Raw genomic sequence first — 16,522 nt, forward strand, 5'->3', positions numbered from 1 at the left:
CCTGCAAAAATTCAGTCGTGCTATGTGCTTACGATGGCTTTGGTTAGCCTGGCAATCGCCGCTCAGCCCCTGGACCAATTTCCAACTGCCTTGCGATGCCAAGGACAGGGAGATGTTCCACCGCGCCACCACAGTAACGATTGGAAACGGAAAGACAGCCAACTTTTGGTGCTGCCGGTGGCTGGGAAATGAATCTCTGCAAAACACTTTCCTCGTGCTTTTCAAGCATTCAAGGAGAAAGAACCGTTCGGTGGCTGAGGCCCTTGCCAATGACCAATGGATCAGAGATCTTCAGCATGGCAATAGTGTTGAGATCGCCGTCGAGTTCCTGGCTATGTGGCGGCTGATCCGGGGAACCCATGTAGTTGCTTCCGTGCCTGACAAATTAACATGGTCAGGTGGACCGGGAGGAGCTTATTCAGCAAGCTCAGCATACAAAATGCAGTTCCAAGAGATTGGGCCAACCTGCTTCAGGCAACTACTATGGAAACCATGGGCGCCAAACAAGCTGAAGATCTTCATGTGGCTCCTCTACCTTGACCATCTTTGGTGCAATGATCGACTGCAGCGGCGTGGATGGCCTAACGGATATTTCTGCCCTCTCTGTCGAAGAAACCTGGAAACCTCTGTCCACCTGATCTGGCACTGCCCATTCTCCCTTCAGGTTTGGGCAAAGGTAGCCTCATGGAGAGGTTGTGCAGCGCTGCTCCCCAGGGATCAGCCCGTGCTCTCTTCTACGATCGCCATTTGCCAGAACATCGACAGGCGCTTGGCTCCTGAGGACAGGCGTGGGGTAAGGACCATGTTACTCCTTGTGGCAAGAGAAATATGAAAGGAACGGAATGAGGCTGTTTTCAGAAACAAGGAGCCAACTGTTGAAAGCATCGTGACGACGATCAGAAGGAATTTGGAGCAATGGCACCTTGCTGGTGCTAGAGCCATAGAGCCCCCTTTTGGGGATATAATTGGGAGATAGCAAGCCACAAGCCTATCACCAGTGCTTTGTACTCCCTTCGTTCCGAATTACTTGTCGCAGGTATGGATGTATCTAGATGTATTTTAGTTCTTAGATACATCCATTTCTGCGACGAATAATTTGAAACGGAGGGAGTAATTTTCTTTTCCACCACCTGATCACTTGATCAACCTCATTTGTCGCTCTCTTCTGCTAAATCAATGAAGCCAGTATCACGCTGGATCTTTCAAAAAAAAAACTCCATCGAACAACCAACATGACCGTGGCATGTACTAGCGCCGCCCTGCCTCTCACGTTCTGAGCATGGCCGTCTACGTACACTCCTCCCAGTCCCTCCAAGTTGGAGATACACCCAGCGTAGCTAGGATCCAGCACACATCCAACAAAGTCAGCCATGGAAAACCAAAGGCATACTCCTAGAAAATAATTGCACTTGTGAAAGGGCGTGGAACCTGTCAAATCCACAACATAGAACAGATTCCTAGCTAAAGATTGGTTTTCAGCATCGCCACTTCAGTACCAACTACAGAAACAAAGAAAACATCGACTCTACCCGGGGTCAAATCACATGCAGCTCCAGTTCGACTGCCTTAGTTTCCGAAAATTTGGCGCAAGAAATGAGCCCCTACTACGGTCCAGAGTTGAGACAACAAATAGGCCGTACAAAAAGTAGCCTATCCATCTATCAACTAAGTAGCTCGATCTTCTTTCGATCTGTTTCTCTTTTGAATAGGCTTCCATGTGTTGACATACTCGAGGAATGACGTAGAAGGGCTGTCCTTTGGATGAGCATGTACACGAGAAGAACGCCGCAATACAGCCTCTTCAACTAACAACTGATGTGTCACCTCCTTCAATCTCTTCTCCACAGCATTACTATATTCACAAACAAAGGAAAAGCTACTTATTAGTTTTGCTTCTGCGAACATAAAGCCAGCTCTTGTCCTCAACAGTAGGTTCAAGGGCAACGCAAAAGAATACTTATTCATATTGACAGAAAAACATGCGCAAGTGAAATAAACAACAATGAGTTGCGGTCTGGAAAACAGTTTTGCATGGACAGAAAAAAAACATTTCATTTTCAGTGAAGAACGCTGGGCAATAATTTTTCTTTTTGAGATTTCCATGGTTTGGCATTGGAAACTTTGGATAATTTCTACTCCACCCGGAATTAGTGTAGATACATCCATTTGGGCGACAGCTAATTCCAGACGGAGGAAGTATGTAATGAGATATCTATTTAACCAAAGGAATCAAAGGGCATCATTTAGGCCCTGAACCAGCCCTTTCACGAAAAATAGGTCAGCATGGCCTGACCAGTTTTCAGCGATATCACAAAATCTGGTGCCAAGTTCTTCCAGATCCAGAATACAAAATTAGTGGTTTATGACACCCCCTTCTATAATACAGCCAAATATCATCGCAAAGGAATAAAATTGCGCTAAACAATAAAAGCACTATCATTCACATTGGTCTAAATAGACCAATCTAATGCTATGAAGTGCAATGTTCATTAAAGCAAGGTTGACAGAGGACAAGATCATAAAATGCACAGAACAGAAACTAGGATAGATTCAAGATATTGGATATAAAATGTGATGATCTGCACTTCCTAGTGTCAACTACTCCCTCCGTCCGGACATAACTGTCGCTCAAACGGATGTATCTAGCACTGAAATACGTCTAGATACATCCGTTTGAGCGACAATTACTTCCGGACGGAGGGAGTACATCTCTATTCTAAGAATCAACAGAACGGCAATCACCACACCACAAAAACAGTCCAATAGTATACGAGATAAATTAAAGAATATAATAATAGAAGACTTCCAGTTCCATACCTTATCTTGTTGTAGAACTTGTCAAGCTGTTGTTTGAGTGCTCTCTCCCTTATGCCTTTAATGTTTAAAGACCCAATGAGCGCATCAAGCTGTTAATTGCAGAGTTAACATAGATTGTTGTACATAGAAAAGGAAGCAAAGAAATTTATACAGTAGCAAACAATCACCTCTTCCTTGGTGCTATAGTACCCCCACTCTTTGGAATCTGCACTTTCAACAAAAAGTCTTCCTTCACGCCTAAAAAACCAATACCTGTTATAGTATCTGTCTTTTCCAAGAGGACTAGTTCGTACTGATTGGTCCAGTAGTTCTTTCTCCAGATGCCTCCCCTATAAGCAGAGAGAAGCACTTTCATGAACAGTTTCAGCAGAGATATGCATGTACATATGTAAGAATTAACATGTGTGCATAAAAGGTTTACATGGATTAAACTTAAAAGATATACTGATACAGGTAGGTTCTCACCAGATGCAATTTCACATCTCCCATTTTGCTGGCGGGAGCATTTTTCCTCTCCTTCGCTTCTTTTGCCACAAGCTGGCTATTAACATTCTCGTTGCCGTCCTGTACAGCATTTGTCTGATTCATTTCCTTTTCTGTTACATGGATTAAACTTAAAAGATATACTGATACAGGTTCTCACCAGATGCAATTTCGCATCTCCCATTTTGCTGGTGGGAGCGTTTTTCCTCTCCTTCCCTTCTTTTGCCACAAGCTGGCTATTAACATTCTCGTTGCCATCCTGTACAGCATTTGTCTGATTCATTTCCTTTTCTGTTGCCACTTCCATGATCAACTTCTGCTCTTCCTTACTCTTTCTAGCAATCTCTCTTTTTTCTGCTGCAAGTGCTTGTTGCTGATCAATGCGTTCATCTAATTTCTCTTTTACAGCAATAGTTGCAATGGCTTCATCTACCAATTCCCGTAGGATTTCAAGTTTCAGGCTAGTGGGAACAAGACCATAGTGACCCCTCCGTACTGTTGATATGTTACTGGAGATACTTGTCATTTCCATGAAATCACATAGATACTCCTTCCAGGTGACTAGAGATACCTACATACGATATGATTCATGTTTCAGGGAACAGAATATGGTACAAGTTCGCCCAGACTTAAATTTTGAATAATAATAAGAAGAAATCACCTTTGATTTTCTGTTCTTGTTCTGGATAAACTCATAATATTCACCTTCATCATTAATAAGCAAATTGAGAAGTGCAGTGTGTATTTCCACAAGAAGAACAAGATTGGTTTCTTTGTGGCAAATTGCATTCTCCAGATCTGACAAGGAAAACGGCGACAAGCATAAAAGCCTCCCAAAAGACATGCAGAAATCCCAGACCATCAGGAGATCTCCCACAGAACTTATAGGGACTTTGAAATCTGTGGATGGTGGGCATCTCTTTGACAAAAGAGGGTCATCTGCCACCGGCTTTACTAAAAGATCATCGATTGGGTATTTAACTGGTACTACTTGCTCCTCATCTGAAAGTCACATGGAAAGTGAACAATAAGAAGCCAGTCAAACCTGTAGTAAAATGAAACCTATGGTAAAATATGAAGTGAAAGAGATGACATGAATATCTGCTTAATTCACCTTTCTTTGACCTTTTGCTGGCATCTTCTGCAGTCCCATTCGCTAGTCTTTTCCTTGCTTTGGACAATCCTTCACCATTCTGTAAGCCATGATGTATTAGGATCATAATAATAGGAGAGAGAATAAAGGAAACAAGAAAAGATGGTTACAATCATGTCTTTTGGAGGCTCAGTGGGTATGCCATATTTCTTTGCAAGATCCATATGTACGATCCATGGAGAGTTTTGTGATGTTGATTCCCTGATAAAAATCTTGAGCATATTACGACCACAAGGTGCTTTCTTGCGAATTAGATCGTCGGCTCTGAGAACTGAAGTGCTGGTAATTGCATTGTCTTGACCAATCCAGCCCACCTCATAGCTTGTGGTTTTACCTGAACCTACAACCTTCAGAATCTTGCAAGCAGACTCCGAACCATCTCTTTTAGCATGTAATTCTAATCCTTCAAACAGATTCTCTTGCAGACTGCCATATATCTTGTTGACAAGGTCAGTTAAGTTAAGTGTACCTGAAGCAAATGCAGTGAAAAATCCGGCCTTAAAAATATAACACAAATATTCTCACCTAGAAATATTCCGCATTCTTCACTAAATAGAATATCATGTAGCGTATGAAAATATCATAGACATAAACGATAGTTTGCGACAGCATGAAAAATAGCCTCACTGCAGATTATTAACAGTATACAGATGACACAGCTAACTAAATGTGCAGTAAACCTATATGCCAGACTGTCGGTCGCATGGATAGATTGCCAGCCCTGAATTGGAAATTTATTACAGTGCACACATAAAATGGCAAATCAAATGTGATGAATCAATGGAGGAGAACATATCATCAATTTTATCCAGAAAGAATGTCTGAACAATCCAAAAGAAAACTGATGAAAACAAGTGGGACTTGTCAGTGAATATAAACGGAAAATCTCAAACATGCGAAACTCCTTACCAGCATAAAATTCTAAACATGCAATGATGCAACAGATAATCAATGTCAAACAAACAGCATTAGCTCAATGGCCTTTAAAAAAAAATTACCTCAATGTAACTTAGTCTAGATATACACATAACAAAATGCTATACCGTTTCTTTTTCAAAGGCCAACAATGTGCATCATAAAGAAATAAGGATTATAGCGAGACTGAAACATTATAATCATGACAAGTGCCGATAATGTCATAATCAGGAAAAGCTTGGCCCTACTGTATTGGATCATCTGGAGAACAGGAGACATAAGCTCTCTTGGCAACTGTTGAGCCTTCTCTGCAGCGCGCTGCTCTGAGACCAAAGCTTCCTCATAGGTTAAATTAGATTTTCCAGACACCTTGCATGTCCAAACTCTTTTACGGTAAAGGTTCAACCTATTCAGGTACTCCCTAATCAATAGTCAAGGATGCACACTGTTGCTGCAACATAGTCTATTGCAAACATAAAAGCTGCAAAATGTCATATTTTGTTTGGAAATTATGATTTATATCAGGTACAGATCAATTAATTGTGAACAGTTATATGTAAGAGGATACTGGTAATCTCGAAATATCTCCTTAGTAAATCGAACTTGGAACACCTTCTCCTTGGGATCCAAGTCCTTTGGTGGGTCCAGTAAGAAGAAAGGTGTCCTCTTGAAGAGAGGCATTTGGTCCTTGTAATACAACCTCTACAAAAGGAACAGCTCGTTCAACACCTGCAAAATTTAACAACAGTTACTCCATTCTCCTTCAGGACAAACTCTAAGCCATCAAGGGCCATGCACCGCATATATAAAGCACAAGACAAGGAGCAGGTAATGGACAGTGGTGTTAATTGATATTAGCATGAGTTCATGGGTACAGTAACTTTTGTAAAAAAAATGCATGAAAGTCATGGAACAACAAACGGAAGAATAACATCACTTCAACTCCAGCCTGTAACTTTTACACTAATCACACAATGTCGTGTGTTAATCTTCTACATAAAGATTCAGAATACATTATGTACAAGCTAATCTCATATGTAAAGATTAAAAATACATTATGTACAAGCTAATCTTCACTAAAATACAGTGATGAGCTCATATCTGCTCAATGCAGCCGTACACAATGTCCTTGTGTTAATCTTTCTGTACAAAGATTCAAAATACATTCTGTGCAGTACACGATAATCCTCACTAGAAAATACAGTAACCAACTCATATTCATTCACCTCAGCCGTAGATCTATAACATCACCCAAGCGCGACACTTGAAATCCAACAACCAAGAAGTTCTGGTACCATTTTTTATATCAACAAAATGCACTTCAGATTTACGGAATGTGTCATGCCGCTTTCAACAAATGGCATGAAAATGCCACTCCGATTCCCAGAATCCAAGAACCAAGAAACACCATGAAAAAATCAACACCAATCACCCACCAACAGATCGCCAATTAATGGGGCGATTAATGGGGCGACCAAGCATCCCCACCCCGACCGCCTAGCGAAACCACCATTCCGTACCCACCAAAACTCGCTCTTACCCCCCACACCATCACAGGATACCCCGAAGGGCCGCCCCCAAACCCTAGGCCGTCAAAGACCGGGCATGCCACATCCCACCGGCCACCACCTAGAAATCATCCTCGCGCAAACGGAACCCACTAACCCATCAAAAACACGGAGAGATCAGCCCGAACCGACGGTCCTGCGTCGACCGGCGTCATAAAACGACGAGGGCAAGCACTCCGGGGCCTCACCAGGGAGTCCGCCGATACGGCACGGTCGGCGGCGAGGCTGGGGGTCCTCGGGGATCTGCGCGGCGACGGGGGGGCTACCGTGGGGCGGCGCGGGCGCGGGGCGGCGGGGGAAGCGGAGGCCGGAACCCCAACCGCCGGTTTGGCGGCGCGGGGGAGTTTTGGCGCTCGCGTTTTCGAGCAGAGAAGCCGAATGAGGAAGGGGGGAACGGAAGAGCGCCACCGGGGCTTCCACTCTCTCGGCGAAATTTCTAGGTTTTTTTCCTTCGAAGGAATTTATAGCAGTTTGATGTGGCCAAAGAAACGGCGGTTTCTCGGTGATTCTGTTTGGACATTTCCAGCGAGGTACCTCAGCTTTTTTGTTTTATTACTGGCACTAGCTGAAGCTTTCCTATGACATGACAAAATTTTGAAAAGCAAAAGTTTGATGAATTTTACACAAAACATTCTCATAAAGAAAACAGATAGATGAAGTAATTCTCTCTGCTGCACATGCGATGTCGTTACAACAATGTTGGCGAAGACCGGTCGAAACAGACGGCGACGGAGACAGCAGGATGCAGCTCTGCCTGACTTGAAAGGAAGATGACCCGTGGTACGAACCTGAGTAGTCACGTGTACTGCTTCTCGGAAACCTAAATCGTACTTTTCCTGTGAAGGACTAGAAGGTGGTAGGTTTCGCAGACCTGGTGTCCTGCTCGCCGGTGCACACCGGCGTTCGGGGTGGAGTAGACTACGATGACGGTGCAAGGAGAAACCCTAACTCGATTTGGTGTATCTTTGGTGTTGGTTGATAAGTCGTGTAAATAGGAGAAACGAACAGTCTCATGTTGTGATCATGATCTAAATTGACTAGGTTTTTAACTTGTAAACTTTCAAGTCAAGAAATAAAATGACTAAAGGAATATGGGCTCCTACTAGGCCGCGGACCAGATTTCGACGAATCATTCAGGCGCATGTTGATGGTGTTATGACCCAAGGGTGCCTCGCCATACGTAGTAACGTGGAGTCTAAGTAGGCCGGCATGAGGCCTCCTATGACGGTTTATGCCCTGGGCCGTCATCTCGTCATATGACAAGGAAGCGGGCGTCTAGGATGACTCCTCCATAACCCTAACCTACTATGATCATGTAAACCCTAGATTCATGTATCCATGTAAGTCAGGGTTATAGGCTAGTCAATAGCGTCGAGAACCATAGATTACTCTCAATCACTCATCACCATTGTACATCCCTATACTCTATCAATACATGTCGGTGCTAAAACCAACGGATCTCGGGTAGGGGATCTCGAGCTGTAGGTCTAGGAACAATGGTAACAACGGACGAAGGGAGACGGTGTTTACCCAGGTTTGGGCCCTCTTGAAGAGGTAAAACCCTACGCCCCGCTTTGATTATATTGATGTGATGGAGTACAAAGTACAAGATGATCTACCTCGAGATTGTATGATTGTGTTCTAAACCCTAAGGTTGGTAATCGTGCCTCTAAAGACTAAACCCCACGGCTTATATATACACCGAGGGTACCTATGTTACACATATGGTCGGTTGCCAACATGCTAGTTATTGAGCTATCCTTGAAGTACACGCAAAGTCTTCAGAGGTGTCCGTTGCTACCTCTTGAGCACTGCGTTGGTTTTCCCTTGAAGAGGAAAGGGTGATGCAGCAAAGTAGCGTAAGTATTTCCCTCAGTTTTTGAGAACCAAGGTATCAATCCAGTAGGAGGCTATGCGCGAGTCCCTCGCACCTACACAAACAAATAAATCCTCGCAACCAACGCGATAAGGGGTTGTCAATCCCTACACGGTCACTTACGAGAATGAGATCTGATAGATATGATAAGATAATATTTTTGGTATTTTTATGATAGAGATGCAAAGTAAAGAAAGCAAAATAAAAGCGGCGCCAGAAATAGCTAAGTGTTGGAAGATTAATATGATGGAAGATAGACCCGGGGGCCATAGGTTTCACTAGTGGCTTCTCTCAAGAGCATAAGTATTTTACGGTGGGTGAACAAATTACTGTTGAGCAATTGACAGAATTGAGCATAATTATGAGAATATCTAGGTATGATCATGTATATAGGCATCACGTCCGAGACAAGTAGACCGACTCCTACCTGCATCTACTACTATTACTCCACACATCGACCGCTATCCAGCATGCATCTAGAGTATTAAGTTCATAAGAACAAAGTAACGCTTTAAGCAAGATGACATGATGTAGAGGGATAAATTCATGCAATATGATAAAAAAACATCTTGTTATCCTCGATGGCAACAATACAATACGTGCCTTGCTGCCCCTACTGTCACTGGGAAAGGACACCGCAAGATTGAACCCAAAACTAAGCACTTCTCCCATTGCAAGAAAGATCAATCTAGTAGGCCAAACCAAACTGATAATTCGAAGAGACTTGCAAAGATAACCAATCATACATAAAAGAATTCAGAAGATTCAAATATTGTTCATAGATAAACTTGATTATAAACCCACAATTCATCGGTCTCAACAAACACACCGCAAAAGAAGATTACATCGAATAGATCTCCACAAGAGAGGGGGAGAACATTGTATTGAGATCCAAAAAGAGAGAAGAAGCCATCTAGCTAATAACTATGGACCCGAAGGCCTGAGGTAAACTACTCACACTTCATCGGAGAGGCTGTGGTGTTGATGTAGAAGCCCTCCGTGATCGATGCCCCATCCGGCCGAGCTCCGGAACAGGCCCCAAGATGGGATCTCGTGGGTACAAAAGGTTGCGGCGGTGGAATTAGGTTTTTGGCTCCGTATCTGATCGTTTGGGGTACGTAGGTATATATAGGAGGAAGGAGTACGTCGGTAGAGCAACATGGGGCCCACGAGGGTGGAGGGCGCGCCCAGGGGGGTAGGCGCGCCCCCCTACCTCATGGCTTCCTGGTGGCTTTCTTGACGTAGGGTCCAAGTCCTCTAGATCATGTTCGTTCCGAAAATCACGTTCCCTAAGATTCCATTCCGTTTGGACTCCGTTTGGTATTCTTTTTCTGCGAAACTCTGAAATAGGCAAAAAACAGCAATTCTGGGCTGGGCCTCCGGTTAATAGGTTAGTCCCAAAAATAATATAAAAGTGAATAATAAAGCCCAATAATGTCCAAAACAGAAGATAATATAGCATGGAACAATCAAAAATTATAGATACGTTGGAGACGTATCATCCGTCTTGATTACGCGAGGTGCACAGCTTTCGAAGTCCTTCCTTGTAATGATCGATGGGCGGTATGCTCGACCCATGGACTGTGGGTTGTATAGATTAGTACCCCTTAGTCCAGGACACCGTCAGTAGCCCCTGAACTGGTCTTCGAAGCCCGGGATGGTGGTTCCATCCTCAGACCATTACCTTTGGCCTGACATTTTTGGCTTGACGCCTTTGGCCTGGCAGGCGAGTTCCTTCTTTATCGGTTCAAGTTCGGCTTCAAGTTCTTCAAACATCCTCAGCTCCCTCAACAAGGGTCTGAGCATCAATATACATCGGACTAGGTGGCCTTCTCTTCGTGTAATCCGAAGACACGCATTAGAGATTCGTCATGGGTCCCACCACTTGTGGCCCTTGTGTTGTAGGGTGGAACCCTAATGGATGATCTTTTCATACTTGGAAGGGGAAAAGGGAAGAACAACAAGAGAAATCACTCAAACAAAACCCAATTACACATCCACTAGAATTGCATAGTTGAGATTCACAAGTATACAAGATCAATCAAAGGAAAACAAGCACAAAGGTAAGTTCTTCTCAAATACATAGAGATGAGGTCTTGATGATCTAGTGAGATCCTTTTCCATTAGGAGGTCTTGATGATCCTATGATGGGGATCCTTCTCCCTTAGGAGGTCATGATTTCCCAAGGTGGAGGTATAAGGAGTAAAGCTCTCTCTAATGTCTCATAATACTTTGCTAACCCTAGCAAATGTCATGGGCACGGAATATATATGTGGCTTGAGGTGGGGGACAAGTTGGAGGGCAAAACAGGACATCCACGGCCAACTTCCTATGAGGGTCGTGCACACAGGCTAAGTAGGCCCCGTGTGCATGGGGGTCCCATGGGCATGATACATGGCCGTGCACGCGGGCTAGCTACAGCAGCGAGGTCGTGGGCACTGGGTCTGGAGGCCCATGCGCACGGGGTGTGCGTCTTCACTTCCAGTAGCTCTCTGGGTAGCCCGTGTGAAAGGATCGATATGGTCGACTAGAGGGGGTGAATATGAGACTACAAATTTTAATCTTTCTTGACAATTTTAAGGTGGCGGGTAAATAGGGTTCACTAGATATGCAATTAGGTGAACACAACATATATGACAAGCAAGCTTAAAGCTAAAAATGCTAGGCAACAAACTAATTAGCAAGCCAACACGCGTACAAACCAAAGTAAAATGCGGGAAAGGATTAACCACAAGTGAGACGAGAACGTGGATTTTATCCCAAAGTTCACTCTTCCTTGGGGAAGAGCTACTCTCCGTTTATAGCAGTGCCGGAGCCAAAGCTTGTCGAACACCACTGAAGGCTCACCGTAGTCTCTTTCGAGTTACCCCCAACGGATGAGCCTCGAATCGCTCGGGGTTGGTCTTGAAGGCAACCACCACACCTTTACAAACTTCTCCGGAGCACACCACAAGCAAGGAAGCTTCCGGAGGAACCTCTAGCCGCCTAGGATCCCAAGCTCCAAGAGTAACAAGTCAATGGTGGATGAATATTGCGGGGAACACAATTTGGTCTGGTCAAAGTGTAGATCGGATATTGCTCTCCCAATTCCCAAAGTTTCAACAAGTTTGGGTGGAGGGATTGAGACTATTGAGCAAAATGGAGTGTAGCAATGGTGGAGCTCAACAAGACACTAGTGTTAGGGATGGAGGAGGAAGAAGACCTCCTTGTATAGTGTTCTTGGTTGGGTGGGGGGTCTGCCCGTTGGAACCCGTGCGCACGGGCTAAGTCAGCCCCATGCGCATGGGGTATTCGGAGCCTAAACCACCACCCCGTGAGCACAGGCTCAAAAGATCCCGTGCGCACGGGGTACCCAGGGAGTTGACGCAGTAGCCCGTGCGCACGGGGGTACCACCACTACAAATAAAAGACACATCTGTGACATTTTGGCACGAACAAAAACTTTTTCTGTCATGGTTATGACACTTCTACGACGATAATTGTGACAAAAACACGTATCATCGTAGATGTGGTGGGCTCCTACTTCTATGACAGAAAATGGGCTTTTCGTCCTGGGCCGACAGGAGATGCACATGCATGACATTCTTTTGGGCCGTCCATGACGTAAAAAATCAAGGTAGAAGTGAGGGCGAGGAAAATATCGGGGAGTTCCCGGTTACGGTGGGTGGTCGGGGCCGAGCGATGCAGTGTGGTTTGCGCATTTCTCTCGTACGCGCGTGTGTGTGAGGCGCTCGCTAACTTAACCCTTGCGAGGCGATACGTTGCCTATGGATGAACAGTGCCTGTTGATGCCGCGCTCGTGATACGTAGAAACGAGTCGAGACGTGTGGTGAGTCCAGCCGTTTGGTTGGTTGTGGATGAATAGTTCCCGTTGCTGCCGCCTACCTGTACGTAAGTGTACGCCCCACCCCAGACGATGGGGGTTGGATGAATAGGACCCCAAGGTAGTAGGCGCGGTTTTCACTGGATGAACAGGACCCCGAGGAGGCCGCCACACCCAAGCCGGTTGGGCGTGGATGAACCGGACCCCGTGGGGGCTATATAAATAGTACCCGGTGGAGCCTGCTGGAGGACGACGATGGATGAATAGTAGCCCGTGGAGTCCCATTTTGCGGTACACCACGCCCCTCCCAATGAACAGGACCCCGTTTCGACCGTAGGCGCTCCAAGAGAAGTCTGTTTCCTTCATTTTGCGGTACGCCAGATGAGGGAGTCCTGGATTAGGGGGTTCTCGAGTGTCCGATCTATTCGATATGGGCCGGACTGATGGACCGTGAAGATAAAGCAGAAGGCTATCCACCGTGTCCGGGTAGGACTCCTATGTGCGTAGAACGACAAGTTTGGTGTCCGGGTGTAATGTTTCCTTCCTATGCAAGCCGACTCTGTACAACCCTAGGCCCCTCTGGTGCGTATATAAACCGGAGGGTTTAGTCCGTAGAGGCCATAAGAAGAATCATAGGCTAGACAGCTAGGGTTTAGCCATTACGATCTCGAGGTAGATCAACTCTTGTAACCCTTATACACATCGAATACAATTAAGCAGGACTTAGGGTTTTACCTCCTTTAAGAGGGCCCGAACCTGGGTAAAACATCGTGTCCCTATTGTCCCTTGTTACCATCGATCCTTAGATACACAGCTTGGGACCCCCTACCCGAGATCTACCGGTTTTGACACCGACATTGGTGCTTTCATTGAGAGTTCCATTGTGTTGTCAACAAAAGAATCGATGGCTCGCCTCATCATCAACGACGACGTTGTTTCCGGGGAGACCTTTCTCCCTGGCCAACTCTTTGTGTTTGGCGGCTTCGTGCTACGTGCCAACTCGACCGGTCACCTTGAGCAGGTCGACAGCTACGCCCCTGCTCACCAAATCAGGTTTGGAAGCTTGAACTACATCGTCGATATCCGAGGAGACCTGATCTTCGAGGGGTTCACGGCCTCGGCCGCCGCTCCCCACCCACACAAAGGAGGCCCTTCGGATCTACTATCAAATCCCGCCCAGGGGTCGACGCTCATGTCCGCCTCGGCCTTATATCCGGGGCGGACCACTTCGTCCGAAGACATGAGGGTGAACCTCGCCGGACTCTCTCCCATCACGGGGCTTCTAGCCGGAGATCCAGATGCGACCACGCCATTGGTGGACCCGAAGTCAAACGGGACTCTCCCCGTCATCGGGAAGCCGGACTCGCCTTTGGACATCAACTCTGAACTCTCGAGGTATACGTCCATCGGGCTCGGTCAAGTGGTTATCACCGAGCCTAGCTCCACAGATCCTCAGACGCATGTCCAGCTTTCGCTCTTAAACGAAACGCTGGACTTAATACAATCTCTCGCCATCACAGAAGTGTCACCTCCGAACTACGCCCAACTTGAACTGGGGGACGAGAGTAGGGAATTTTACGTCCCACCCACCACCCACTTAATAGCCACTGTCGAGGATTTAACCGACATGCTAGACTACGCCTCCGAAGACATCGATGGCATGGACGACGATGTCGAAGCCGAACCAGGTCAAAACCCGCCCATCACTGAGCGTTGGACGACCACTTCTACTTACGATGTATACATGGTGGACACGCTTGAGAAGAAGGACGATGATGGCACTCAAGATCCTGATGAGGATAAGCCCGTCGATGAACCACCAAAACGCCGGCGTCAGCCGCGCCGCTCACGATCGTGTCGGGGAAGGGAAAGCAATACCGGCACCGGAGATAATGACACTCCGGACAACGCCGAAGACCCCGACCACCCCGTCGAGACTGCATTCGAGCAGGATGAGAGGGAAGAGGGCCAATACAGCCCCGAAGAACTTGTCGATCATGAGGATGCGGAAGATAGTAACTACTTACCTATCTCCGAAGAGGATGTTAGCCTCGGTAACGAAGATTTCATCGTCCTAGAGGAGCCCCTCGAACAAGAGTGCTTCAAGCGATGACTCATCACCACCGCACGGAGCCTGAAAAAGAAACAACAGCAGATTCAAGCCGAACAGGATACGCTCAACGACAAATGGACCAAGGTCCTAGCCGCCGAAGAAGGATATGGCTTTGAGCACCAAACAAAAAGTTATCCCAAACGCAGGCTACTGCCATAATTCGACGACGAGGCCTTTGAGCCAATACCGTCAAAATACAATCATGCTGATCAACCGGACCGACCACCACGTGGACGGGACAAAATGACTAATTATGCCAAACACCAGCTCGCGCCCCCTCGCCATAGAGGCAGGGAGACAGCGGCTCCGGGCTACACGTACGACAAATCTCAGGACCTGACCAATAGAGCCGGCCAGACCAGATCAATCTATGGATCAAGAGGATCTGCCCCCACATGAGATGGCGGCCATCAATCCTGGCACGACAAACCTAACCAAGTCCGGGGTCAGCACCGAACACAGATGTCATCTGAACTCTGTCGTGATGTCGCCCGGTACAGAGGTGCCACACACCCCATGTGCTTTATCGATGAGGTAATGCAGCACCAATATCCGGGGGGGGTTCAAACCCGTGAACATCGAGCAATACGACGGAACGACGGATCTCGCCGTATGGATTGAAGATTTTCTTGTCCACATTCACATGGCTCGCGGAGATGATCTCCACGCCATTAAATACCTCCCTCTAAAGCTAAAAGGACCAACACGGCGCTGGTTGAACAGCCTCCCAGAGAACTCCATTGGAAGTTGGGAAGACTTAGAGGATGCTTTTCGGGACAACTTTCAGGGCACTTATGTCCGGCCACCAGATGTCGATGACCTGAGTCACATAATCCAGCAACCCGGAGAGTCATCTCGTAACTTTGGAATCGATTCTTAAGTAAAAAGAACCAAATCGTGGACTATCCGGATGCCGAGGACTTAGCGGCATTTAAGCACAGCGTCCGTGATGAATGGCTCGCCCGACACCTCGGTCAGGAAAAGACGAAGACCATGGAAGCTCTTACTGCACTTATGACCCGCTTCTGTGCGGGCGAAGACAGCTGGTTGGCTCGTAGAAGCAACAGTACCAGCAACCTCAGCACTTCTGAGGCCAGGGATGGCAATGGCAGGCCACGACGCAACAAAAATAAGCGTCGGAACAATAACGAAGAAATAGAGGATATGGCAATAAATGCCGGATTCAGTGTCTCTAAACCCGGTTAGCGGAAGAAGCCGTTCAAAGGTAATAGGGACGGTCCATCCAACTTGGACAAAATACTGGATAGACCTTGCCAGATTCATGGCACCCCTGACAAGCATGCCAACCACACCAACAGAAATTGCTGGGTTTTCAAACAGGCTGGTAAATTAAATGCCAAACATAAGGGGAAAGGACCTCAAAGCAAGGACGATGATGAGCCTCGCCCACCACACACCGGGGGACAGAAACAGTTTCCCCCCGAGGTGAAAACGGTGAATGTGATCTATGTCACCCACATCCCCAAGAGGGAGCGCAAACGCACATTAAGGGACGTCTACGCCGTAGAGCCTGTCGCCCCAAAATTCAACCCATGGTCGGCTTGTCCGATCACCTTTGATCGCAGGGACCACTCAACCAGTATCCATCACAGAGGTTCGGCAACCCTGGTACTTGATCCTATCATTGACGGATACCATCTTACTAGAGTCGTTATGGACGGCGGCAGCAGCCTCAGTTGATCTACAAGGATACTGTCTGTAAGATGGGTATCGACCCATCAAGAATCAAGCCTACCAACACTACCTTTAAAGA

At 46.5% G+C, this 16,522-nt stretch overlaps 1 protein-coding gene across 2 annotated transcripts; it reads right to left on the reverse strand.

Annotated features, from left to right (window-relative positions):
- Positions 1-1,373: 1,373 nt before the first annotated feature.
- Positions 1,374-7,384, reverse strand: LOC123053373 (DDT domain-containing protein DDB_G0282237). 2 transcript variants are annotated; one of them, XM_044476837.1, is made up of 11 exons: positions 7,125-7,384; positions 5,937-6,097; positions 5,617-5,789; positions 4,564-4,922; positions 4,415-4,493; positions 3,962-4,302; positions 3,461-3,871; positions 3,283-3,381; positions 2,985-3,146; positions 2,818-2,906; positions 1,374-1,852 (listed from the first exon to the last, which is right to left on the reverse strand). In XM_044476837.1, the coding sequence occupies exons 2-11, from the start codon at positions 6,047-6,049 to the stop codon at positions 1,666-1,668; spliced, it is 2,013 nt and encodes a 670-aa protein (XP_044332772.1). In that variant the 5' UTR covers positions 6,050-6,097; positions 7,125-7,384; the 3' UTR covers positions 1,374-1,665. The 2 variants fall into 2 exon arrangements, with proteins under 2 accessions (XP_044332772.1, XP_044332773.1); XM_044476838.1 differs by lacking the exon at positions 3,283-3,381.
- Between the last annotated feature and the right edge of the window lie 9,138 nt (positions 7,385-16,522).

This window comes from Triticum aestivum, chromosome 2D, assembly GCF_018294505.1.
Source record: "Triticum aestivum cultivar Chinese Spring chromosome 2D, IWGSC CS RefSeq v2.1, whole genome shotgun sequence".
Lineage (NCBI taxonomy): Eukaryota > Viridiplantae > Streptophyta > Magnoliopsida > Poales > Poaceae > Triticum > Triticum aestivum.

Bases quoted from the DNA above. Each gene is read 5' to 3' on its own strand.
- LOC123053373 (XM_044476837.1), bottom strand. From the start codon at position 6,049: ATGCCTCTCTTCAAGAGGACACCTTTCTTCTTACTGGACCCACCAAAG. The intron at 4,923-5,616 runs GTAGGGCCAAGC...CATTTGCTTCAG, and splicing joins TCTCCAGATGATCCAATACA to GTACACTTAACTTAACTGAC. The intron at 3,147-3,282 runs GTGAGAACCTAC...CTCTGCTTATAG, and splicing joins GAGATGTGAAATTGCATCTG to GGGAGGCATCTGGAGAAAGA.